General features: G+C 32.2%; 3 protein-coding genes across 3 annotated transcripts; 2 read left to right on the forward strand and 1 right to left on the reverse strand.

The window, feature by feature from the left end:
- Positions 1 to 1,038: 1,038 nt before the first annotated feature.
- Positions 1,039 to 3,112, forward strand: LOC115699606 (uncharacterized). Its single transcript, XM_030627096.2, has 8 exons — positions 1,039 to 1,387; positions 1,649 to 1,818; positions 1,897 to 1,959; positions 2,118 to 2,137; positions 2,236 to 2,280; positions 2,411 to 2,472; positions 2,573 to 2,709; positions 2,809 to 3,112. The coding sequence occupies exons 1-8, from the start codon at positions 1,306 to 1,308 to the stop codon at positions 2,917 to 2,919; spliced, it is 690 nt and encodes a 229-aa protein (XP_030482956.2). The 5' UTR covers positions 1,039 to 1,305; the 3' UTR covers positions 2,920 to 3,112.
- A 764-nt stretch (positions 3,113 to 3,876) lies between these two features.
- Positions 3,877 to 12,148, reverse strand: LOC115699597 (type I inositol polyphosphate 5-phosphatase 4). The gene is made up of 7 exons (XM_030627083.2): positions 11,675 to 12,148; positions 11,513 to 11,606; positions 11,325 to 11,435; positions 10,590 to 11,204; positions 9,880 to 10,143; positions 9,591 to 9,777; positions 3,877 to 4,129 (listed from the first exon to the last, which is right to left on the reverse strand). Exons 1-7 carry the CDS (start codon positions 11,739 to 11,741, stop codon positions 4,007 to 4,009), a joined length of 1,461 nt encoding a protein of 486 aa, XP_030482943.1. The 5' UTR covers positions 11,742 to 12,148; the 3' UTR covers positions 3,877 to 4,006.
- A 5,297-nt stretch (positions 12,149 to 17,445) lies between these two features.
- LOC115699607 (uncharacterized) lies at positions 17,446 to 18,631 on the forward strand. Its single transcript, XM_030627097.2, has one exon. It carries the CDS (start codon positions 17,768 to 17,770, stop codon positions 18,392 to 18,394), a length of 627 nt encoding a protein of 208 aa, XP_030482957.2. The 5' UTR covers positions 17,446 to 17,767; the 3' UTR covers positions 18,395 to 18,631.
- The last annotated feature ends 7,875 nt before the right edge of the window (positions 18,632 to 26,506 follow it).

Genomic DNA, 26,506 nt, shown 5'->3' on the forward strand with positions numbered 1-26,506 from the left:
GATTGTTTCTGGGCAGTGAGAAGGTGAGAAGAAGAAGAAGAAAGTTATGGGTGGCTGGGGTTTCGTGTGAAGAAGAAGAAAAAAAGAAAAAAAAAAACAAAAAAGAGAAAAAAAAAGTTATTTTATGATTTGAAAATATTATTTTTAGTTTTTTATATTATTTTAATTTTTTTTATTAAAATTATAATTTGGACCAGTAATACTTCAACACGTGGCATTTTAAAAATTAATAAACGGACAATTATCTTAGGGACCAACGGACTCACAAAAAATGCGACCTTGAGGATTATTACCGCCAATTTTTGAGGTTGAGGACTAATCTGCATCAACCCTAAGTTTTTAGGGACTTTTGCCGCAATTATCCCTAATATTAATATATATACAAAGAACAAATAATAAAATAATAATAATAAATATTTATAATAAATTATCACAGAGAAATAATTTTTTTTTCTCTAAGCTATGTTTTTTGTACCCTAAATTATTTTGCGGTAACAGTCTCCAACCGAATTATAGTGATCATTTTGAAATGTGCCCTTTTTTGTCTGTAGTAATAAATAATGTTATTAAAAAAAAAATCATAATATCATATAAACTTTTTAAGTTTTATGAAATCTCAATAAAAGAAAAAATCTCATCAAACCATACTAGTTCTCTATCCACTCAAAGAGTATGCTGAGTTAATCTATGTGCAGCTTCATTGGCTATCCAACGAACATGGATTAGGAATAATACTCCAGGAAAATTAGACATCAAACTAGCTAAATCCTCTATCAAGAAACCAAGCTCATTGAGGAATGGAGAGAGTTTAAAAAATACATTTACAATCGCTAAATAATCAGATTCAACAAAATGTAAAGAAAGACACACAATAAGAACTCAATCCAATGCTACGACTGCTTAAACAGTCTGCAAAAAAAATACCAACAAAAATAACATTAACTCTAAAAAAAAAAAATTAAGAAGATAAACTTATTTACTCATGCTAACAATAATAATGATTATTTGAGTGTCTAAGTAGATATTGGAAAGTGACTGATTTTGAAAAAAAAAAAAAAAAGTGAATTATTTTTATTAATTAATATTATTATAATTATTATTATTTATGTATTTTAGAATAATTCACATAGTGATCAGGTCACTAAAAAGTGTTTGGGCCTAAATAGTTTGGGTTTGATGGGCTCTATTTATGGGCCTTTGACAGTAAAGCTTTCTTTATCTCGCTCAACATATATAAATACGGCTGTGATTGAAATATCGAATGTAGAACTAGCGCGAAACAGAATATAGGAGACCCACTCGGTCATGGCGGGAACAACTGGCAGTGATCCACAGAAGCAATTTCTTACCCTAATTCGCAGCTTTGCGGCTGAAAAATCACAAGGAGGTAGTACAATCCGTTCATGCTATTTGTTATCGTCGTTCAATCTGTTTGTTTCCCGAGAAAATTTAGATAAAAGGATCTTTTGTTTACCGAGAAAAGTTAGTATTTGTGTTCAATTAAACTATTAAGTTTTTCTTGTGAGTACCACAAGATTTATCTTATTCTCCTAATTATGGTTAGGATATTTTTAATTTTAAATTAGCCAAAAAAAAAAATTATATGAGAGAAGAGAACAATGACTGAGGAAGGTTTTGATCCATGCAGAACGAAGAGTAGTAGGTTTAAGGAAGCGAATCGAGGAGCTTCGATCCGATCTGGAAGGTACAAATGCAGAGCTCGAAGATGTTAAGCGCGCTAAAGAAATCACTGAGCAAGAGATCAAGGGCTATGAAGTTGAATTGGCGTTGAGCGAAACATCAATTCAAAGTCTAAAGGTTTTTCTTTTTCTCCTTTCAAAAGTTGAATTGGTTTTTCATAGAACATATATGTAATATGATTTAAATAAATTCCAGTCAAGGGTTTCTCTGATTCAAGACGAAATTGCGACCGTTGGATCTGATTTAGAAGCTCTGAAGGTACTGAGCAAGCCTCCTTAGTCCTTACTGCTATTTTTTCTTGTTCTTGGTGATTTCGGGAAGAAGATTAGGAATTATTTTCCTTATTTAGACTTATTTTTCCTATGTTTGTTCTTTTGAATGTCCACGTTTGAAATTGCTTGTTTCAATACGGGAAGAACAACGAAGGAGCCTTACGGTAGTCTTTGATCCTAAATGTTCTTTTAATTTTTCTCAAATTTGATTGTAATATTTATTAAAAACGGCTACAATTTCTTTTGTGGATTTTTCATGCAGAGATGAGTTTATAAGGCAGATGTTTGAGATGAATGCAATGATAAGGTTGCCATGTTGTTATGTTATGTCTTGTGCAAATGCTTAGTAATCTTTCAAGTAGAATTTCTTTGATAATAATTGTATTGTGAGTTCAGTTTGCCCGATACTTGGGTTTTCTTGGGTTTTATTAATGCAGGAAGTTTCAAGAGACAGTTGCTAGCAATTTTCATAAAGAGTGCTCCTTTGGAACTGTTGCTGGTACTAGCTTGGTTTTATTGTTCTACTTTCTAATTCTAACATGTATTACGTTTTTTGCTGTTCCCTTTATAACTTAGAAATGATTGTAATATTGTTTCAGAAGAAGGCTATAAACTTTCAGTGAAGGAGCCTAATGAAGTCACTTTCACATGTCATGAGGACATGATAGCCCAAGTAATTTCTCAGATAACTAAAGAGGAAGAAGAATACCGATCAGAACAAGAAATTCAAAAGCAGGTGATAAATTGATCATTTGAAATGGTTATACAAATACAGTTTCCTGAATTTTCATATTTGTCTTTTATAATAATCTGAAGGTGGTTGACACTTGTGCAGACACAGACGGAGTTCATTAATTGTGAGAAAAAGGTGTCTCTGATTGAGGTCATTATGAAAACAACTCGAGCATTGCAGGACTTGACAAGATATCCTAACAGAAATGCATAGAAAATTTACTTGTTGAGCACACGTTGAACTTTTTTTTTATTGACGCGACACGTTGAACATTCTTTGGTGATCAAGACAGAGAAAATTCTACATTGGATATAATCATCACTAATTACTGGATAAATGACTTGATAAGTGCATACAAATGATTTTGTGCAAGCTGTTACAAATGATTCCTAGGAGTTTTTATTTGAATCCATTTTCTGAAAAACAATTCCTATGGAGATGGACAACTTCCTTCATAACCACTTGCTCCTTTATTTACGAAAGGAGAAAAAGGAAAAAAAATAAAATGTTAAGCTTCAAAATTGTCAACAAAATGGATGTTCCAAATATCATTTTATTTTTATTTACAAGAGATGGAAAAGGGGACACGGTATAGCTTTTTCTGGTTCCTGTTATTAAACCGAAATTGTCCTTGACTGGAATTAAGCAGACTTCTGAATTAGAACAGGTGTACGCTTCCATTGCTGAGGAGTTGCAGAGAAGATGCATTTGTCCAAACTGTCATTTGGAAAACGTCGACATCCTCAGTGGAATTCTTCAGCCAAATGAGGCAAATTAATCTTTGTAAGCACTTCACTTGATTTTCTTCCATTGCTTGTCTTACCAACATTTATAAGTGAATAAAAATTTGTGGAGTGGATGCATTTCCAACATTTTGTTACTCTTGTTTTCAAACTTTATGTCACAAATGACCATGGAAATTCAAATACATTTACTTTTGGCAGAAAGGAGATGTCATGTGCCATTAAAAATTCTGTGATGTTGGTTTCCAAAGCTGTATAGATTGTTGTGTAAAACACATTTACAAAATAGCAATGCTATAGCTCAACTACAGTTTTTGATTGGTGGATTTTCATACTATATTTCATTTATCCTCACAATATTTGGTGGATTATCGGACTTCATTTTTGGTGAATTGTACATCTTAATTAATCTTTATCCTCACAACAGTTCAGTCCATGTAGAGTGTCTGATTTGCATTTTTCTAATGATAAAAAATGATTACAAATAAAGTATCTATATATATATATATAAAAAAAAAAAGAAAAAATAGCAGCTGCTGCAAGGCAATCTTTATAGGTCAGCTGCATTCACTTTCTGTTATTTTCTCTACAAATTTTGCATGTCTAGGCGATGCTTCTATGTCTCTTACCATTAAAGAAAGCAATGTTGACTTGGCTTGGTCACCATCTCTGCTTTTTCCCTGCATTGTTGATATTGTAACTTATTTTAGAATGAAAAACTAATGTATATGATAGGAATTTCCTATCAATTAATTTCAGAAATAGAATTAAGAAGAAGAAGAATGAGAAGAACAATGATTTGCTATTAAAATCCCAGGTCTTCGAGAGCCTGGTCTCTCCTTACAGTTGCTAAAGAAATTACTCCACACCCATAAAATCCTCCACTTACATTATTTATATCACATAGAGCCATAATTCCCTGTGACTCACCCCACAACCCCACACTACACCCAATTACACTTACACAGCCAAATTATCCCCTGTGGCAGCACCACTCTTAGATCCCCTAGTCCTTTTTCTAGCATAGACAAAAGTGATGGGAGGCTTATCAATACCGCCGGCCTGAAGTTTCACCTTGTCCTCAAGGTGGAAGTGTGGAAACTGAGCTTGGATGACAGCAAAATCTTCCCAAGTAGCTTCAAATGCAGGGAGATGCTTCCACTTGATGAGAGCTTGAGGGCTGGTTTTATGTGTACCAGGGCGGAAGGCAAGCAATGCTTCAGGTTCCAACAACCACTCAAGGTCCGCTGTGAGGTCAGGAGGGAGGAAGGAAGCTTGCTGATGGGGTCCGAGAGCTGCTCGCAGCAAGGAGACATGAAATACAGGGTGAATTTTGGCGTCAGGTGGAAGTTGGAGGCGATAGGCAGCAGGTCCGATACGAGCAACGATGGGAAAAGGGCCAAAAAATCGGGGAGAGAGTTTCTCATTCGGTCGTCGAGCAACGGTGCGTTGACGGTAAGGACGCAGCTTAACATAAACCTGCTCACCAATCTCATAAGTCACATCTCGACGACTGCGATCAGCTTGTTGTTTCATCCGCTGTTGAGCACGGAGGAGATTCTGTTTCAACAAGGCTAAGATATCCTCTCGGTCACGAAGCACCTGTTCAACCGCAGAGACACGGGTGGTAGTGGAGTCAAAACGAATAAGAGGAGGTGGATCGCGGTGATACAGAGCACGAAAAGGAGTCATGCCGGCTGCGGTGTGATGAGATGTGTTGTACCAATACTCCGCCCAAGGTAACCAAGGAGCCCATTGAATTGGTTTAAAACTGACAAAGCAACGAAGATAAGTCTCCAAACAGCGGTTTACTACTTCGGTTTGACCATCTGTTTCGGGGTGATATGCGGTGCTATGCTTCAAAGTAGTCCCTTGGGAGCGAAATAACTCCTTCCAAAACAAACTCAAAAAAATTTTGTCACGATCTGACACAATCGAGCGAGGAAATCCATGGAGTTTGACAACTTCTTTGATGAACACGGTTGCCACGGTCAAAGCCGAGAAGGGGTGTCGGAGAGGAATAAAATGGCCATACTTAGTGAGGCGATCCACTACCACAAAAATGGCGTCAAAACCGTGAGACATCGGAAGACCTTCAATGAAATCCATAGAGATATCCTCCCATACTTGGTCCGGGATGGGTAGTGGTTGGAGCAGCCCCGCCGGAGATTGAGCCAAATATTTATTTTGTTGGCAAACAGAGCACTCAGCCACAAACTTCTGTACATCTTTGCGCATTCCTCGCCAATAGAACTCCGCTGCCAGCCGCTGAAAGGTTTTGAAGACCCCCGAATGGCCTCCCACTTTGCTACTGTGGTACTGTTGTAGTAACAACTGAATAAACGGTGAGGCAGCAGGTAACACCAACCGGCCACGAAACTTGAGACAGCCATGGGTAAGAGAAAAACCCCCACAATCTTGACCCCGAGATAATTCAGACATAACCTTGGTGAGGCTGGGGTCAGCAGCAATGTGAGATTGTAAATCCGAAGTGGAAAACACAGCAGGAATAGATATGGCTGCCAAAGTTACCTCAGAAGTGACACGGGAAAGAGCATCGGCGGCTTTATTTTCTAAGCCCGGCTTGTACTGAATATCAAAATCGTAACCCAAGAGCTTAGTTAGCCACTTTTGATGTTCCATCGAAACCAAACGTTGCTCTAGCAAATACTTCAAACTCCGCTGATCAGTACGAACCACAAATTTCCGACCCAAAAGATACGGGCGCCACTTTTGGATAGCTAGGACAATGGCCATCAATTCTCGCTCATAAACTGACTTTGAACGAGCTCGCGGAGAAAGCACGCGACTGAAATAAGCGATCGGGCGACCCTGTTGCATCAAGACTGCACCTAATCCCACTCCGGAAGCATCAGCCTCAATGATAAAAGGAATTGAGAAATCTGGCAGTGCTAAAACCGGAACCGAACACATAGCTTGTTTTAGTTGTTCAAAGGCGTCTTGGGCTTCTGGAGACCAAAGGAAAGCATCCTTTTTAAGTTGGTCCGTAAGAGGGCGAGCTATGTTCCCATAGCCTTGAACAAACTTCCGATAGTACCCCGTGAGGCCTAAGAACCCGCGTAAGTCCTTAATGGTGGTCGGAGGAGGCCACCTGACCATGGCGTCAATTTTACTTGGGTCGGCAGCCACTCCCTCTGCCGAGATAACATGACCCAAATACTCAACTTGGGCTTGAGCAAAGATGCACTTCTTCCGATTAGCATAAAGTTGATGATGTCGTAAACGATCAAGAACCATGCCAAGGTGGGTCACATGCTCTGTTAATGAAGGACTATAAACAAGAATATCGTCAAAAAACACCAGTACACAAGTACCTCGAAAATCACGGAATACCTCATTCATAAGAGCTTGAAAGGTGGCGGGTGCGTTGGTGAGGCCGAACGGCATAACTAAAAATTCGTAATGCCCCTCATGTGTGCGAAAGGCTGTTTTCTCCACATCATTAGGAGCCATACGGATCTGATGATACCCCGATTTTAAATCCAGCTTGGAAAAAACTTTGGCGCCATGAAGTTCATCAAGCAATTCATCTATAACGGGAATGGGAAATTTATCGGCTATTGTGGCTCGGTTTAAAGCTCGATAGTCAACACAGAAACGCCACCCACCATCTTTCTTTTTGACCAACAAAACGGGGCTGGAAAACGGGCTAGTACTCGGTTGTGCTATCCCCACTCGGAGCATTTCTTGAACCATCTTCTCAATCTCCCCCTTTTGTATTTGAGCGTATCGATATGGCCGAACAGAGATAGGACCTGTGTTTGGCTGCAAAGTGATTGAATGATCTCGGAAACGGGGAGGCGGTAAACCTGGGGGCATCTCAAATACATCTTCATAACGGTCCAACAATTGGACAATAGGGGTTGGAAGTGGCTGTGGAGTACGGTCCTCTTCAATAGAACAAGCGCCAATGTGAACCAAATAAGCTTCAGCTCCGCTATCCGCTGTTAACATCAAAGCTTTTAAGGAGATGGGTGATTTACACAGACTCGGATCTCCTTGTAAAGTGACCCATGTGCCGGCCATCTCAAATTTCATCACCATCGTCCTCCAATTAACTTGCATATTTCCTAAGGTCTCAAGCCATTTGATTCCCAAAATCACATTAGCACCTCCTAGTTCTAGCGGAAGAAAGTCGGTGATGACTCGTATAGCCCCCAAATCTAATTCCACTTGAGCGCAGATACCTTCCGTTCTCACCTTACCGCCAGTGCCAAGCAATATTCCATAACAAGAAGTGGCGGAGATCGGTAGTCCCACAGCAGTAACCACTTCCATAGATACAAAATTATGGGTTGCCCCACTGTCGATCAACACCGTCACAGGTTGGTTGCCAATTTTTCCTGCCAATTTCATCGTATTGGTCGTCGAAATTCCAATCAAAGAGTTGAGAGATAGTGTCGCGAGAGTCTCTTCAGTGGCTTCTGTCCCCCCGGAATCCGGAGAAGGAGGAGAACTTTCTTCAAGTGGCTCAGAATCGTCCTCGTCAGCTGTGAGAAGGATCTGTAATAGCTTTTGCTCACACTCTCGGCCTGGATGGAATTTCTTATCACATTTAAAACAAAGTCCTCTTGATCTCCTGTCTTGGTATTCTGCTTCCGTAAGTCGTTTGTAAGCAGTGGCTGCAGTTGAACGACTACTGCCCCCTTTGGTTGTCGTGGAGGCCACGGAACTCGTTGTAGAATGGTATGAGCGAGATGGTGAATAAGGCTGAAATGATCGTGCAGTAGGAAAGTTGATGCTTCGGGTCGGAGAAACGGGTCCAAAATTTGGTTTGGACGTATTGGGCCTATTTGTTGGTGTCACAGTCATTAATTGGTGGCCTTCCTCAATGCGTTGGGCGGTTTCCATTATCTGAGCCAAGCCTTGGGGATGAAGCATATGAAGAGTGGACTTAATTTCATCTTTGAGTCCTTTGACGAAGCTCCCTTCTAAGATGTGGTCGGGTACATCCGGAATCCGAGAAGCCAACACCTCCCACTGTACTCGATACTCCTTCACCGTGGTGGTTTGTACTAGCGAAAGTAATTCCTCCGATAATGATCCAACTGGTACTGAACGGAACCTGAGTAGAACCAAATGTTTGAGCATAGCCCATGATGTGATCGGATGTCGTTGATTTTCCCATTGAAACCACGATAGGGCGGCTCCATCAAGGCCGACGATGGCGGTATCAAGCTTCAGGGATTCAGACATTTTCGTAATAAAAAAATATCGCTCAGTGCGAAAAATCCAGCCATCTGGATTGTCTCCATCGAAGAGTGGGATCTCCATTCTCGGAGGCCTGTAGTCGGGGACGAGAGGTTGGCCTTGCCCAAATGACCCGATTTGAATGGGTGGTCCGGGGGGTATCGAAATCGGTGGAACTGCGGTTTTCATCGGAAACTTCGGAGATGGTTGTTCGGGTCGGGCTCCAATTGAGCTGGGTTCGCCGATGGAGGACCCATGGCCTTCGACTGCTCGCCGTTGACGATCGGCACTCACCATTGTGGCCTCCGGTGATGCTTTTCCATTAAACTGAAATAGCTGGGAAATATGGCTAACTACGGTTTCCATCTGTTTGGCTACAATGTTTTCAATTGAGCTTTGGATCTCACCTTGTAATTTTTCAAGCCCCTGGTTCACTTTCTTAACATCTTGCCGTAGTTCAGAGACTTCTGCCTCTACCTTCTCTTCGATAATCTCAGCCATAGTATCCTTCTTTGGTCCCATAGAACCGAATCGGCTCTGATACCAATTGATAGGAATTTCCTATCAATTAATTTCAGAAATAGAATTAAGAAGAAGAAGAATGAGAAGAACAATGATTTGCTATTAAAATCCCAGGTCTTCGAGAGCCTGGTCTCTCCTTACAGTTGCTAAAGAAATTACTCCACACCCATAAAATCCTCCACTTACATTATTTATATCACATAGAGCCATAATTCCCTGTGACTCACCCCACAACCCCACACTACACCCAATTACACTTACACAGCCAAATTATCCCCTGTGGCAGCACCACTCTTAGATCCCCTAGTCCTTTTTCTAGCATAGACAAAAGTGATGGGAGGCTTATCAGTATACAGCTAATCACAGCAACTTGTCAGTAAAATGTTTTTTCTATTGTAGAAAACTCACAATTTGGTCACTGGAAAGTATTGTGGAAAAAATGCTTTGCAGACCAAGTCTTGTAGTGTTAGGTTTCACCACTTCAATTTGTGTTGAGAATAGGGCTGAGACAGGCCGGTGATCAGAGAACTTGCTTTCACTGCGGAAATAGGAGAGTTGCTTCACACCTTTTCCATACCATAGAATCCTGTCACACCTGTGGTCATTAACATTTCTCACTTAAAAATCCATTTGCAGTTTAGAGATATATTTGTGTGCAAATATTAGAGAAGGGGAGTGAGAGAGTGAGATGATATACCATGCTGGTGTCCTTTGCTTCTCTCCTGATCTGCCTGGAAGACCACCCGAGTAACGATTACAGTTTGCTTGAGAATACTTATAGGTAGGAGCGAATTCTATGTCTCCCTCCTTCCAACCCTGAAATACTCCGTCATATTCCTTTTCCCTTCGAAGTTGATCAAACTCTTGCAATGCTCTCCAGTCTTGCTTCTTTATTAGTTGCCTGGCAAGATTGTCTTCTAAATACAGCCTATAGTTGAGATCCCCAAACCAGAATATCCGACTGTTCATTACAAATTAAGAGTTCATCTCCCTTTGTGTTAGTTCAAAAACAAAATAAAATAAATAAATTTTGATTATATAATTCCCTCTAAACCCCTTATTTTCTTTCTACCAGGCTTCTTTTCACTTCAACCATATTGCAATTCCTTCTGCTTTGCTAATGCAGTAGAGAACTCTTAAAATTGTTAGTAGATAATTCTGAAAAGTGTTTATATCTCTTTTACATTTTGTTGCATTGAAATGTTTGAAATGAGTTTAATTCTAAATCTTTATTGTTGGACTTTTTAATTATAAACTGTAAGAATCATGAACTTGAAGATACTATTTCCTTCTCTAATTGAGTTATCATTATTTGTGACTGTCAATTGTTGATATACCGTATGGGACATGGTAAGTTTTGAGCAAGCATTAAATATGTAGAAAGTTTCAGTTTACTGGAACACTTACTCATGTCCTAAGATGGTAAGAGGATGAGGATTATCGTCGTCTCTAGAGGAACTAGGGAAAACAGTTCGCTTAAAAATCTCCGATACTTGGTGATTCCTCCGTCCTTCATCGCCTTTTTTCTCACCAGAGGCTAAATGCGCAGCAATAAAGCAGAAGCTAGTTCCGTCAATGGCCATGCTAACTGAAACCGAGCCTTTGTTTCCCAAGTATCCCATGATACCACAAGCCACAGAGCAAACTTTAACATTGGAAATGCAGTACTTCCTAAGCAACTCATCCTTCATCCACACACTTATAAAAACTCCAACCATCTTCTTACTAGCCATTAGTTTGTACTTGCTCCCAACCTTCGGCATCTCACGCACAGTTCTCGATCGCTCTCTCCATGGAATTGGAATCTCAGTATGACCGCTAAAGCTTGCTCTCCTATCTGCCTCAGAAGCTGGTACATAATTGTAGTTGTCACTTGAGAATCGAGTTACCATTGGTGTTAACCAAGGGCAGCCATGCTTATCATTGAGAGTTTTCCCTATGAGCCGGTTCCAATTTGTTGCTTCTGTTGGATCTTCTGCTCCAATCACAGTTCGGGTCTTTAAAGGTACAATCTCTTGAAATCTACAAAGTTGGAATCTCTATGCCGTCAAAAAGATACTTTCTTCATATTAAAAAAATAATTTAAATCAAATAAGATAAGGAAAAAGTTAAATAATATATTTTGACTTTGTAATGACGTACCCGAGAACATATATGTCAGCCGCATCTTTTAGATTCAGCCACTCATCCAAATCTACGGCCAAACTCCCTATGGGAGACCTCCCAGCCACGTTCCATGTTCCCACAAAAATTCTAATTAAAATTATATAAAAAGATTATTATGGAAAAAATAATAATTCAATTCAATTTGTCTAAGTTCGAATTCTAACCTCAACTCATTAGTATTTGAAGTGCATGGATCCGACTCCATCGACCCAACGAGCATCTCATCGAGGTATTCATCACTTTCATCTTCATTCCCATATGAAGTAAAAAATGACTTTAGAATTGGAAATTAATTATATATAAAAGAACAATATAACAAACCAAACCTGAAAGTTCACTTGTTTGATACAGATCAACAGCTCTCTTGGACTTCCTCTTGAACCACTTGGGCATCCTACTGTTTCTTAATTTATGGCTATAGCTGGCTTGAGAGAGCGATCCGGTCCATTCCACTGTGTCACAAAATGATGGAATTCATGTATACGATTATTATAGGTATGTGGTTCGAGTTTCCTTGTAAGCTTAGCTTAGACGAAAGCTGGTGCGTGGTGAGAACATCCTTTTTGTTATGATATTGGCTTTTAGTTTAGTTTCTCTCAAAATACAAATAGAATAATAAGCTGTAAATGGTCTTTGTATCCATCGCCATTTATCTATCTATAAAGAAGAAAAGAGAGAAAAGGACATTGAGTTCAGAAAGTAATTATTTCTTACAACGACAATTCCAAGAGAGAGTTGTGTAAGTCAAGGTGGATATAGGAGAAGTTTCCTCAACCCTCTCGGCTCTTACATTTCGTGAAAGAGAGACCATAATGAAATATTAGCCTCATATTCTCCTATCATTTGTTACTCGTTACTTGTTTTTTTCCTAGTTCTATCTACTACTCACTTAAGTCTCGTGGTATTTTGGGTGACATGTCAATATATATATGCCAAGTCAACAGATCAGATTTAACAATCCAAAAATCTAAGGATACCCAATTACATATTGGTGGGTTGTCCTTTCAGCCTCACTACCTAGAGGCTAGAGAGTTATCCATGCACATGTGTACATTAATATATTGTACGACAAATTGTTTCACATGTATTTAACCATTAGATATATGCAGTACTACAAAAGTTAATGAAGCTATATTATCAATAGCAGATTCACCAAAATCGAAAATAAATTACTGTTTCAAAGGATTTATCCAATCCAACTACAGAAAAACCATTTTAGTAGATATAAACTATGACCTTCGTTTATTTATTTATTTATTTATTTGCATGTAGGTTGTATCTTAAAAAAGATTAATTACTGAAATGTACAAAAAGGTGTAATGGTTATAATCAAGGTAATTTGTTAGAGTGATTTGTATTTTCTAATACCATTTATTTTATTTTTCAAAGCAAAGGCCAAAATCATTAATAACAAAATAATGTCCATGCTAAAAGGGTATACATCTCAAACAATAAAATGGAAATCAAAAAACAAGTTATTCGTTTGTCTGCATGCACAGTTAATTCATGTAAAGTTACATTAGTCGTCTAATGTACATGAATAGAGACACTCTTAAAAATTTAGATAACAAATAAGACAATTGGTAAGGGGATAGAATCAACAACATGTACAACAAATTTCAAAGAAAAAAGAATTTTATCCAATGTCACTAAAAAAAATAAAAAATAAAAAATTGATGCTTGCTCTACTTCCTCTAAATGTTCTAAATAAAAATAAAATATTTTGAACCACATAAAATACCAAAAAAAAAAAAAATAGCAACTAATAAAAATAATTAAAAACTATTTCCAATGAAACTAAAAAAAACCCAATTATATCTTTGGGGTGACATTCTTGGTTGTGGTTAATAAGTTAAAAATAATTACTAACTAACCGTTCATTTTGTGGTCTTTTATTATTATTATTAATTTTCTTTTTCCTTCTGATGTTACTTTCTGATATGACCATGTCACTATCATTACAGGTATAGCCACACCACAACCATAATAATGCATATATATTCATACCAGTAATGAGGACTTAAAAAAAAAAAACTTGTGGTGTAGATTTTGGGAGAAAGATTATTTTCGGACATTCTTATAGTACGGTAAGGACCATAGAACCCCCCCTTAAAAAAATAAAGACTAAATGCACTATCTCTAATTAATACACTCTCAGTGCTCTAAATAACTGTGTTTTTTTTTGCATTTTTGGTCATTGCTGAATCAATAAGCGATTTTGTATTATTTGTAATTGTTGCCATATCCTTTTTGCCTGACAAGTCAGGTAGTTCTGCATTGTAGTAGAGGCAAACAGAATTTCATTATAGATGGAAAATAATTAGAATTGATAGAACAAATTAAAACTACTTTTTATGTTTGATTGATGCCCCTGGACCAATAACACTTGACTCTCATTTAATTCTTTGAGCTTTGATGGGTTTGGACATTCTCTACAAACACTACAATAATTGGATGCTACCTATTGCAGGTGTTAGTAGTTATCTTTCTATTTCAATCCTATTAATAATGAGAGATGTTTAATACTTCACGTGATTTCACTTTGGACCATTTTTACAAAAATTGCCCATTCTTTTTTGTTTTGTTTTGCTTTGTTATTATTAGGATATTGCAACTTAACTTTTTACATGTAGTTTTACTAATTATAGTTAATTATTAATGGAAGAAAATGGATATAGTAAGATTTTCTTGCCATGTATTTCTCTACCATCAAGTCCTCAATGGAATCAGCTTTTGGTTTCAGCTCAAAAATAATTGTTATCACGATTGAGGGGTCATTCTCAAGCTAGAGGCCCCACATAGACTAATCGGATCTACATTAAGGGAGTATTCTCCTAATAAGCTCTTTAGTTTAAGCAAAATTTATGTTGGAGACATGAGGCGACTTCTAATCAGAGTCTACTAAGATTAGGCCCGTACTTAGGGCTCTCACCTTACGGTCCCCAAATTGGCTTTTTTTTTTTTTTTCGATAACCATCGCTAATAAAGTTATGTGACTGTTTTAAATCATAGACAATAGTGGAGTATTAATTACCAACATTTTAAACAATCATTTACTATTTCCGATGGTTTAAAACAGTTACAAGTTTAAAATTAAAATTGGTTTTTAAAGGTTGAGCTTGAATCGGCAATTAGATCGAGTTAGGGGTCTAATACCATATAAAGATAGAACGAGGGCTCAAAGTGAACAAATTGGTGTTTGTATATTGAAGGTTGAACTTGAATCGTCTGTATGTAAGGAAGAACGAGAGTTCAAAGTGAACAAATCAGCGTTTGTATATTGATTCTTGAATTGAATTACACTGATCTATGAGTTAGCTTTATATACAAAGCTAATGAGAAAGAAAGTTAATTAAACATAGAGACTAATTAGTTACAATTCAGCTAGCAACTAACTGTTTTAACATACTAATGCATCTAACAATTTTAACCATTTCTTTGTTACGCCGTATTATATTGTATTGTACTCTATAGTATTATATTTAATTGTATTTTATACAAAATTATATATGCAATTTGACTTTGGACATAAACGAGCTAACGAGCTAAGCCTCTACGTAAGACCTACAATATAATACAATACAATTTAAAACCAACCATAATTCAAATATATTATTTAAAATTGTGTCCTAATTTAGTGTCTATAATTTGACACTCATAATAGTACCTTTATTGTGCTAATTTTTTATTTTAACAAAATGAACTAATTAAGTGCAATTATAAACACACTATTACAACTTACATGTGTCAAACTCAAAGTATAGTATAGGGTAGATATCCAGTATTAGCATTCTTCTAAATTAAAGGAATTGAGGGGTTTTTTTTTTTTTTTTGTCAGGAAAAGGAATTGAAGAATTGAAGTAGTGAAATAAATCTATCAGAATTTAATGTGTCTGTATTAAGTTATGATCAATTTTGCAATTGCTGGTTCTGGTTGTGGCTCTTGTACAAAATGGTTATTTCCTTTCAATTAATGTTCTTATTCTTTCCAGCTTTAATTAATTTAGTACTAAATTTTGTACCTTCCTAGGATCCATTTAATTTTTTTTTTTTGGAATTAATTGATTAATTAAAACTGAAAATCTGAGGAGAAAAAATGTATATATCCCCACATTCATTTGGATTAAAAACTCTTTTCCAAATTTTAACTAAAAGAATCGATGTTTCTCCCAAAATATTTTATTGTTTTGTTATTGGATATTCATTAATTAGTGGTTTTTCTTTTTATGAAAATTAATTAGTGGTTTAAACGCCACTGTAATGGTGCCCTGGCTGGCAGACCCACCCACTGCCTTCAACGAGGCCAAAATATGGATAAATCATGTTGAGATGAGCCGGCCCAAGCCCACCCTGGCCCATTAATTATTTTTTTTTTTTGGGTATTTTTCAACTATAAAAAAAAAGAAGCAATTTTACATTCAAATCCAATCAAGAAATTGATCAGTCTTTATTCTTTTACCAGAATAAAAATTAAAATTTGGTTAATTAATTAAAATTTTGGTTAGTGTATCTTATTATTAACTATAGTAAAATGAATTAATTATTATAAAGCTGAGGAAACAGATATAGATCAGCCAATAGAATGTGCTAATTGTGCAGTCTTGGTTTAATGGTGCTGGATTATCTTTCAATCATAACTTAATAATAATAATAATAATAATAATAATAAAAGTGCATAATAAGCTCCTCAGTAGTGTAATTAAATATCGAATTTCATATAATTTGATAAAATAATTTTTAGGGAATATCGATGACTATATCGTAGAACGCCACCTATAAAAAATGTTTGGTCCCATGTCTATAGCAATACTCTAATAATGATAATAATAATTGTGGATGGCCATATAATTCTATAATGGATCTATTGATGCATTTTTTATTTGTTTCCGTAGAATATTTTAGTCTAATTTTTTTTATGGTCGTCTGGATTGTAGTTATTTGGTGTGTTAAATTTTCTGAATCTCTCAAAATTTTATAAGATGTCTTAAATAACTACAACATAAATAACCATGAAAAAAATTAAATTAAAAAATTTTCTTAAATACCAAAACAGATATTAAAATACATCGATAAAACTCTTTTTTAAGGGGTACATTATTTAATTGAAGGGATGAAAATAATGAACCACCATTAAGTGTATAAGTGTGTGACATTTGGTTGCACCACACAACACACAAACAATCATGGTAGTCATATATAGGTAGAGAATTAATTCGGTTAATAATTATAATTAATCATGACTATAAAGATGGTGGTTAATTTTATAGTTAATTAATTAAACATGGTAAACAAAAGTGAAAGAGAATGATTGTGTGCATGCGTAGTAGGGAAGTGTGTGGGTGGTGCAGCAGGTGAGGTGTTGGCTGTGGCATCAAAACGACAATACTTAGTGTCGCTTTTTCACTACGAATCAATTCACTCCAACAGCCCTGCTTTTAGGCTTCTCTCCTTTACTTTAACACAAATGCTACTCAAGCAACTTTGTGAAGTGTAATTTGATATCGGGTTCTATTTATTTTATTATAAAAAATTATTAATTAATTATAAAGCACTATTTTAACCCCATAACAATGCTCTTACTTTAACCCCTAAAAAAAATATCAACTTCGAGTTGTACAACCACATGTAAGTTTATGTACAAGTCAAAATAGCGGTGTAATGTTATATTTTAGTGTTTTTGAGAAAATTAATTCTTGTTAAATAGTGTATCATTGGCTAAATTTAATATAAAATATAGCATTGTTGTTAAATTTGACAAACAATAAATACAAATCTTTTAACTATTATATATATTTGTGAGAATTTATTTTAGGAAATCCTAAATAACTACATTGTTTAAAAATATTAAGTCTTATTACAAATATTGTTGAATGAACAATTTGAAAAAAGAATTCCATAATTCTTATCACGTCTCGACAAAAGAAACAAAAATGGTCTTGCTTGCCCCTACAAATTATTCTCTTTCTTTTTTTCCAATATAGTACCAAAAATGTAAAGCCATACGATGAAGACAAGTAAATTTTGAGGCTTGAATGATGATGATGATGATGTCTCCCATCTCAGTACTGTTTAATTAATTAATTTTTACTTTTATATATATATAGTTGGGGAAAGAAACTATCATATGGTCTCTCTGTAAACAATGTTGTTTGTAGCAGGCTTTACTTATTACTTTAATATATATGTCTGGTCTGCTTGTCTCCTCCTGTCCCAAAAAAAGCAACCCAGCGTGTTAACACAAAGCATTGTATAATTGGTTAGCGATATTGCCTAAAATTTATAGCGATATGATACCGAAAAGAGTGGTAGTATAAAAATGGTCTTTCTCATGTATTAGACCCTATAAAAGTAACCCCATCTCACGAGGCTTTGCTTATTTAATTTTACTCGAGAAAAGCAGACAAAAGAGAGAATAACATATGGAGAAGTGTGAAAGAAGAGATTTTGAAGATGACTATTATATGTATTATAACATAGTTTTGTTCACAGCAGTAATGTTAATGGCTTGTTTGAAAAGAGCCATTGTGGTTTTTCTTTTAAAGGAGTGGAGAGCTTGGGTTTTTCTACTCCTGAATCTTCTTCTCTTAGCTATTCTCTTTACTTCTTCATCTCTCTCCAAAAACTCAATCGAAGAAGAAGAAGAAGAAGAAAAAGACAACAAAGAAGAATGTGGTACTAAAAACAACAACAACAACAACAACAACAACAACAACAACAGCAACAACAACAACAATGAAGGTGAGTTTGAGGTTAAAAAATGCAAAAAGAGTAGTTGTAGTGATGTTATTGTTAAAAATCAATTTCAGCAAAGTTGTACAAGTAAAGAAGATGAAATTGAGGGTCCTAATAAGGGACTATCTAAGGAAGAGCTTAATGAAAGAGCTGAAGCTTTTATTATGATGTTTAGACAACATTTGGTTTTGGATGCAAGAAAATGTGGTGGTCAACAACAACAACAACAACATTATTTGTATAAACAAAGCCCTCATCAGGGATCTGTAGTAGGGTGCAATGTCAATTTTAGAAGTACTGCTTGTTCAAGATGATTTTATATTTGCTACTTATTACTTAATTAAATCTCTTTTTGATGTGAGTAATGGGAGTTTTGAGATGTTGTTTACTAATTAAGTTCTTTATGTGTTTCAATTTTTGGTTTCATTTATGCAATATTTTGAGGACTAGAAATACAAAACTATGGGATATTTTTTTTGCAAAAATATCCCATAGTTTTGTATTTCTAGTTATAATTGTTGTTTATATAAAGTAGAAACATAATGAGCTGTCTACCCATGTTTTTGTTTTTTGTTTTTTGAGGAAGGTAAAGGGTTGTTATTAAGAGATTTAATTCAAGTATTCTAAGTTACATCAAGTGAAAAAGGGAGAGGTTATGAGTTCAGCAATTAATTGATTGTAAAATACTATTACGCTACACTCAAAAAAAAAAAAAAATTAAATCAAGTGAAAATAATTTGTTTTTTTTTTCTTTTGGGTGTTTTTCTCAAGTGATTTAATTCAAGTATTCTAACTTACAAGTGAAAATAATTTGCTTTTTTTTTTTCTTTTGGGTGTTTTTCTCAAGTGATTTAATTCAAGTATTCTAAGTTACATCAAGTGAAAATAATTTGTTTATTTTTTTGGGTGTTTTTCTCAAGTGAATTTGCAAAAGTATCAGTAGTTTTAATTGTTGTAGCTACCTTAGGCCTCCCAAACCAATTGATGTTGGGCAAAAAGGAATAATTGGGCTTTTTGTATGTATAGTTATAAAAATTTAAAATATGGTATTTTTAAAAATTAAGTAGGCTTTTTTGATAAAATGTAATATTTTTTGATATATTTTAAAAGATATAGAAAAAAAAATAGAGAAGTTAATGTGTACTACACTGTCAAAATGTGAGAGGTAAAATAGAACAAGTAAAATTTTAGTGATATTTTGAAGAATAAAATAGAAAAATTGATTATTTTAGCATTATATTAATTTTTAATTCCAACCATTAATACTATTAAGTTAACAAAAATAAATTCTCTAATAAAATATAATATTTTTAAGTTATTATTATTAAAAATGATATAAGTACACATATTTAAAAGTTAAGGAAATTACTTCATATACCATTTTTTTTTAATTTACGGTTTGAGTTTCTAAAGTAGTTTCTCCAATGGTTTCTATATGGGTTGTTATACGATTTTTGGTTTCGATTTAAGTTGCTCCACTAATTATAATAGGGATTTCTATGTAGAATTCCGTAAAAATACAAAAAAAAAAATATATATATTTTAAAGTATAAAAATAAAAAACCCCCTAAAAATTATATTATTATATAAGAAAATAATTAATAAATGAAAAGTAAGTCTTGGGAGAAAATTTCATTGTATACCTTTTTTACTTTACTTATTTTAATTTTTACCTCTATTTTCATATTGTTTTAAATATAACCATTTTTATAGATGATGTCTCTATTAAACCCTTTAGGTTAATGCAAATTAGACAACTTACTCAAAAAGTAGGTATATCTTAATAAAAAAACAATATGAGGATATTTTTTATTAATAGATACAGAAAAGATGTATTTTTTAATTTATCCCAAGTTTTGGGGTAAGTTGAAATATACCCGTTTTTTCATCAGTTAACCGAAAATACCCTTATTTTAAATTTAATTGAAATGTACTCCTTTTATAAATCCATTACCGATTATACCCTCACATAAGGGTACTGTTCAGGAAGGTGAGGAAGGTTTTTTTCATTACATAAGGGTATAATCAGGATATAACAAATAAAATAGGGTATAAATTAAATATATAGAAAAAAAAGGTAAAAATAAAATGGGTTAACAAAAAAAGATATAAGGTGCTGTGGTGTGACCTTGGTATGATCTACAATCAGAGCCGGCCCTGAAACAAAGTGGGCCATAGGGAAAAAAAAAAATTTGGGCCCTTATGTTAGAAAAAATGTGGTATTTTTTAAAATCAGTAAAAAAAAAATGTATAATTTTAAAAGAGGAAAAAAAAAATTTTTGGGCCCCTGGGCTGGGTGGGCCCTAGGCACAGGCCTAGCCTGCCTATGCCCAGGGCCGGACCTGTCTACAATGCCCATCAAATTTGATGGACCACTTAAGAAAATGTTATAAATAAGTTTTAGAGTTGGGCTTGAATGAACATTTTTTATTTTTATGGGGCTTTTTTTTTTTTTATATATAAATATATATATAGTACATTTTTTTGGTTTTGAATATAAGTTTGTAAAAATATATATATTTTTTTTTTTTCAAAAAAGTTAAAAAAATATGAGAAAAATAGTAAAGATATCTGGTTAACTCTTTAAGGTAACTGGTTATCTTCTGATTATCTTAAGTGGTGTTTGGTTGGAGGTAATGTAATAGAATGGAATGGAAAAGAAATAATTTTTATTCTATTCCTTTGTTTGGTTGCATTTTAAAGTATTGGAATGACATAAGGAATGCTCTTTTTACCATTTTAGTAGAATGACTATTCCATTTTAAAAAGAAAGGAAAGATCATTCCAATGTAACAAGAGAAAAAATTTAATGATTTTTTTATAAATTTTTTTTTGTGCATTTTAAATTTTATTTCATTCAATTCCTATTCTTATTTCCATTCTTATTCCTATATTTTCATTCCTCCCAACCAAACGTCACCTAAGTAGAGTACTTATTTTCTTATATTTTTTTAGCTTTTTCTATAATTTTTCTCATAAATTATTATTATATTTTTTTAAAAAAAAAGCTATAATTTTGCACACATAATATAAAATCTCTAAAATTTGTAATTTGCAAATTTGAGATTAAATCTCTAAAACTAAGTGTTAAATCTTCACAAATTTGAGATTTTAAAAGTCCATTAGAGTTGGCCTTCGAAATTAGTTATTTACTACCATCCAATGAAAAAAAGTAGTAATCGATTACCGCTAGGAAATTAAGAAAAGTGGTAATTATTTACCATGACAAGATTTTCATAATTTATAAATTAAATTTAGATCTAAGAGTAGATGTATATATATTTTTTTCCAACATCACTTTATCAGATAGAAAAAGATAATTAAGTGTCACCAATAGGAGGAGGAGTGATGTCTTATTTCATCCAAAAAAAAAAAAACTAAGACATGTTTAGTCAAATCATAAGTCATAGCGCTAAAATTATAATTAACATCGGAGATTTCTGAAGAAAGCTAAACAATAAACTTTAATGTACATAAAAAGAATGTTAGAAATTTATATATTCATGATCATAATTGTATATATAAATATGTATTGGGTCATTATATAAATGAGTCAACGCGTGATTGTCATGATTTTCATATGTGGATACCATAAGAACAATTACTAATATGATGAGAGATGCAAATACCAAATGGTAATGTGGTGATGTATAACTTATAAGACACGTTTTGTAGCAAAACGTTATACTCAGAAACAAATTATTGATTATACATAGATTTTCTCTCTAATTTCATCGAAAGACTTTTAGGATAATAATGATATTTGTTGCTCACTTTGATCTTGAATTATATCACATGGATGTTAAAATAACGTTTCTCAAGGGTGACATTGATGAAACAATTTATATGGTGCAACTAGAAAATTTTGTGTTTGGTGACGCAAAAAATAGATTTACAAATTAAAAAATCTATCTATGTACTCAAGCAAGCTTCCTATCAATAAGTATTACAAATTTCATCAAGTGATTCTCTCGTTTGGTTTTGAGATGAATGTTGTTGATGATTGTGTGTATCATAAGTTTAGTGGAGATATATAGGTACATATATCTGGTTCTATATGCTGATGACATATATTGCTTGCCAATAATGATATAGGCTTATTGCACGAAACCAAGAGATTTGTATCTAAGTATTTTGAGATGAAAGATTTTGGTGACGCCTCTTTTATTTTAAGAATTTAAATACATTGAGATCGTTCTTGGAGTATTCTTGGATTATCACAGAAGAGTTATATCGATAAAGTACTCAAAATATTTGACATGCAAGATTGTAGATCAAATGATACCATTGTCATTAAAGGAGACAAATTTAGTCTTAAGCAATGTCCTAAAGCAAGCCTTGAGTTTTAAGAAAGGATTTTACAATTTTGTATACATTATTTTAATTAATTACAAAATATGTGCAAAAAAATTTATTATCATTTTCTCATACACTTTTATATATAATTAAAAACTTTTTTTCAATTTTTATTATAATATATATATGGTAATAATTATTGATTAGTATATATATGGTAATATTGGTTATGTTTATTTTTATGTTTACAATTATAATAAACATACTAATAATATAAAACATTTTATATATGTGTTTATTGGCTATGTTTATTTTTATGTTTACAATTATAATAAACATACTAATAATATAAAATATTTTATATATGTATTTATTTTATTTTCTATTAATTAAACATACTAATTTAATAAACAAGATAATAATATTCACATAAGTTTATTATATCACTCTACGTGTGTTATGTTTATTTTTTTAGTAATTTTTTAGAAAATAAATAATATATATATATAAAAAAAATTGTTTATCTTTATCTTTTTCTTTGTTTATTAATTGTGTCGTGTTTATTTTTTTTAATTAAATAGTTTTTGGAATTTATAAAGTTATGTTTGTTTATTTATTTTTTGATGTAAGAATTATACTTCAATAAAAAACTTGTTCACTAACTCATTAGAAAATAATCAATATATAGAAACAATAGAAAGAAAATATACTTATTTTAGTATAATATAAATTGACTATGTCTATTTTTATGTTTACAATTATAATAAACATACTAATAATATAAAATACTTTGTATATATATGTTTATTTTGTTTTCTATTTATTAAACATACTACTTTAATAAACAAAATAATAATATTCACATATGTTTATTATATCACTCTACGTGTCATGTTTATTTTTAGTAATTTTAAGTATTGATTTATATTTATATACATTAATGTTTATAATTTTGATATTGTATTTTATTAAAAAAAATCTTATTAAATTATAATAATTCATACTAAAATAGATAATAAACATTTATCTTTTAATAAAAAAATATTTAACTTGTTTATTTTTATAAAACCGTTTAATTAATTTTAGGAAATTTTTTATTTTGAGGTTTAATAAACATATTAAAAATGTATGGTTTCATGTAATAAGTTTTCAAAATGTATAAATTTTTAAAATAATTTTTTTTTGCACATTTTTTGTAATTATTTTATTTTTGTTGTACATTTATGAAAAAAGCCCATATAAATGCAAAAGATTCCATACATTTCAGCTGTATGTATGATAAGTTTATACGCGTCCAGATATAATATTAATTAATCACTATAAAGCAACCAAAAAGGTTATGGGATATTTGAAGAGAACAATAAATTATATGCTCAAATATAGGAGGTCAGATCACTTTGAGATCATACCTCTATACAATCGATTCAATAGACTCCCGTACACTTTCGCTAATCTTTGAGTATTTATTGTTTGATTCTCATGAATGCATTAGGACTAAATTCAGATTACAATATTTCTATCAAAGAATACCTAGTTCATTATGATACACAAAGTTGTTATTCAGGACTAACATCAAGGAGAAAAAATTATAGAATAAAGATTTAACTTGAAGTCTAATATCTCGAGCACATTTTAATCCTACCAATAACGTAAATGTTTCCACTTGAAAATCTGATAAATTTCCTGTAGGAATAAAGTTCAATCCGCACAATCCAATTCAATTTGGATTCAATCTGCAAATAGGACAGTTGCTATTTAAAGATATATTACTTATGAGTAAACCACTACAAGTCTACAAGTAAGCAAGATCTCATCAAAACCTCAAAATGTAATATTTTGTTTTTGTATCTTGCCAGCCCAAAAAGAAAGATTAGAAATCTCTTTTAACCTTAAATCTTTGTAAGAATTTCATATAGACTAATTTGTCATTGACTGACCCACTAAAGATAATAAAAACATTATAGATTTCAAATAAATAAAAAATCAAATGATAATAAAATATTTTTACTAACTATTAAAATTAATTATTAAAAACATAAATTATATAAATACCCTTAAAAATACACACAGAATGTGTTCTAGTCCTCTTATATTCATGGTAGTGCTGTTGCTTCTGTCTCTCTTATCATTAATATTTTGTACACTTCTGTGAAAGTGTACTTGGTTGGTCGTGTTGAGTTGGAGTTTGTAAATAAATTTGAGATTTCATTCATTTTAATAATTCTCTATTAGTATAATTGATGTATCTCAATAATGTAACTACTAATTTGTACAAACCTAAAAATTATTCCAAATTATAATCAACTTTAATTAGTCACTGACTTTTCAAATACACCTAATATAACAAACAAGATAAATAAAATAAATTAAAAAATTTCTACAATTATCAATACACTTTTATCTATTTCGATATTAGAAAAATTTTTTAGTTCAATTTTTTTGTATGATTGTTCATTTTGTAGTTATTTAGAACATTTTATAAAATTTTAAGAAATTTAAAAAAATTTAACACGTCGAAAATAGAGTTTAAACAGTTTATTTTATACACGTATAAAATAAAAGAGTTTGTTTAAATCTTATTTTTAGTGTGTTAAATTTTTTTGAATCTTTTAAAATTTTGGAGAGTGTTTTAAATAACTACAACATCGACGACTATAAAAAATAATAAACTAAAAAACTCTCTCAAATATCGAAACAGATAAGAAATACATTTGTGCACTCCTTTTAATTGTAAAAGCTTCCAATAAATTATATGAGTGGATGAATGATAATAAATTATTCAATTTTGCAACCTAATTTTTTTTTTTTTTTGTTTAATTTAAAACTTTTGCAAACAAAGTAGTTTCTCTAGTTTTGGTACAATTTAAGGATATTTAACTCAATAAAAAAATGAAACAGAAATCAAAATAAGTGGCAGAAATAGTAAATAATAAAAAAAGAAAAGTATTAAGCAAAATAAAGAAATGATTGGTTTGAACCTCAACAAAAGGCAACTCCCCTCTATCACCCAAATTATAAATTACTAATAAAACTTAGAATATTTTATACATTTCCTTATTCAAAAAAAGAATAATTTATAATTTTCTAATCTATTCTTTTGGTGCAAATGAAGAAATTAGAAATTACTCTTTATAGACCAAATACATATAAAAGTAATCACCCTGGTCAAACATACCTTCAATTAGACTTTTCTTCAGTTATATCTTTTAGTCAAAGAAATTGTAATGTAATTATCATTCTCAACAAAATCTTAAGTTGTGTTTGGCACACACTAATTGTGGAGGCATATATGATATAATATGGTACAATGGTAAAAGGAAAAACTAGTAAAGAAGTGAAAAACCCCTTTTGCATGCAATAACATTTTTTTTTTTTTTTACAAATAAACCAATTTCAAAAATTAAAACAATATTACATTAAATTTTGTACCAAAATATCACTGGCTAATTTAGTACTCGGAAAGATTCATACATTTTTGGAAGCAATATTATTTTAAACAATAGAAACAAAAAAATTAAACTATTCATAAATAAATAAGTAAATAACAAGATGTGCATTAGTAACTCATCAAACTGGTCTTGTTTGAATAAGATTTTGTTTATAGCTAAAAATATAACTTCACTCAATTTTTTTTAACATATTTTAAGGATAACTATTAACTATTTTATATTTTCTTTTATTAAAAAACTTTTTTCATAGTATTTAAATATCATAAAAAAAAGAAGTAGGTAAATTATTATAACTTAAAAAGAATTATTCTAATTCTTAGTTGTTAATTTTTTACATAATAATATATATATTATATTTTTAAAATTTTTATAGATAGGTGACTATTAAGTGTGAAGTGATCATCTATATGTTATTTTTTTATTAGTATAATTAAATTAATTTTTAAATAAAAATAAAAACTTAATGATTTGGACTAATCAGGGACTGCTATATATAATTTACTTACACTTAATACATACAGAAGTTTCAGAATTATAATTTAAATATTATTATCGTAAAAAATTGAACTTAAATATTTATTTACAACTAAGAATTAAACTTAAATATTTATACATATTAAAAAAATATTTTTTTATTTTTTATCTTATCATTCTCATATGAACTTTTTATAATCCTAGAAG

The sequence above is a fragment of the Cannabis sativa genome, chromosome 8 (assembly GCF_029168945.1).
Source record: "Cannabis sativa cultivar Pink pepper isolate KNU-18-1 chromosome 8, ASM2916894v1, whole genome shotgun sequence".
Taxonomy (NCBI): Eukaryota; Viridiplantae; Streptophyta; class Magnoliopsida; order Rosales; family Cannabaceae; genus Cannabis; species Cannabis sativa.

Coding starts and splice junctions, on each gene's coding strand:
- LOC115699606 (XM_030627096.2), top strand. CDS start 1,306: ATGGCGGGAACAACTGGCAGTGATCCACAGAAGCAATTTCTTACCCTA. Junction 2,138..2,235: donor AACAACGAAGGAGCCTTACG/GTAGTCTTTGAT, acceptor TTTTTCATGCAG/AGATGAGTTTATAAGGCAGA. Junction 2,710..2,808: donor AACAAGAAATTCAAAAGCAG/GTGATAAATTGA, acceptor ACACTTGTGCAG/ACACAGACGGAGTTCATTAA.
- LOC115699597 (XM_030627083.2), bottom strand. CDS start 11,741: ATGCCCAAGTGGTTCAAGAGGAAGTCCAAGAGAGCTGTTGATCTGTAT. Junction 11,607..11,674: donor TCAAACAAGTGAACTTTCAG/GTTTGGTTTGTT, acceptor TTTTTACTTCAT/ATGGGAATGAAGATGAAAGT. Junction 4,130..9,590: donor TACTTTCCAGTGACCAAATT/GTGAGTTTTCTA, acceptor TCAACAATGCAG/GGAAAAAGCAGAGATGGTGA.
- LOC115699607 (XM_030627097.2), top strand. CDS start 17,768: ATGGAGAAGTGTGAAAGAAGAGATTTTGAAGATGACTATTATATGTAT.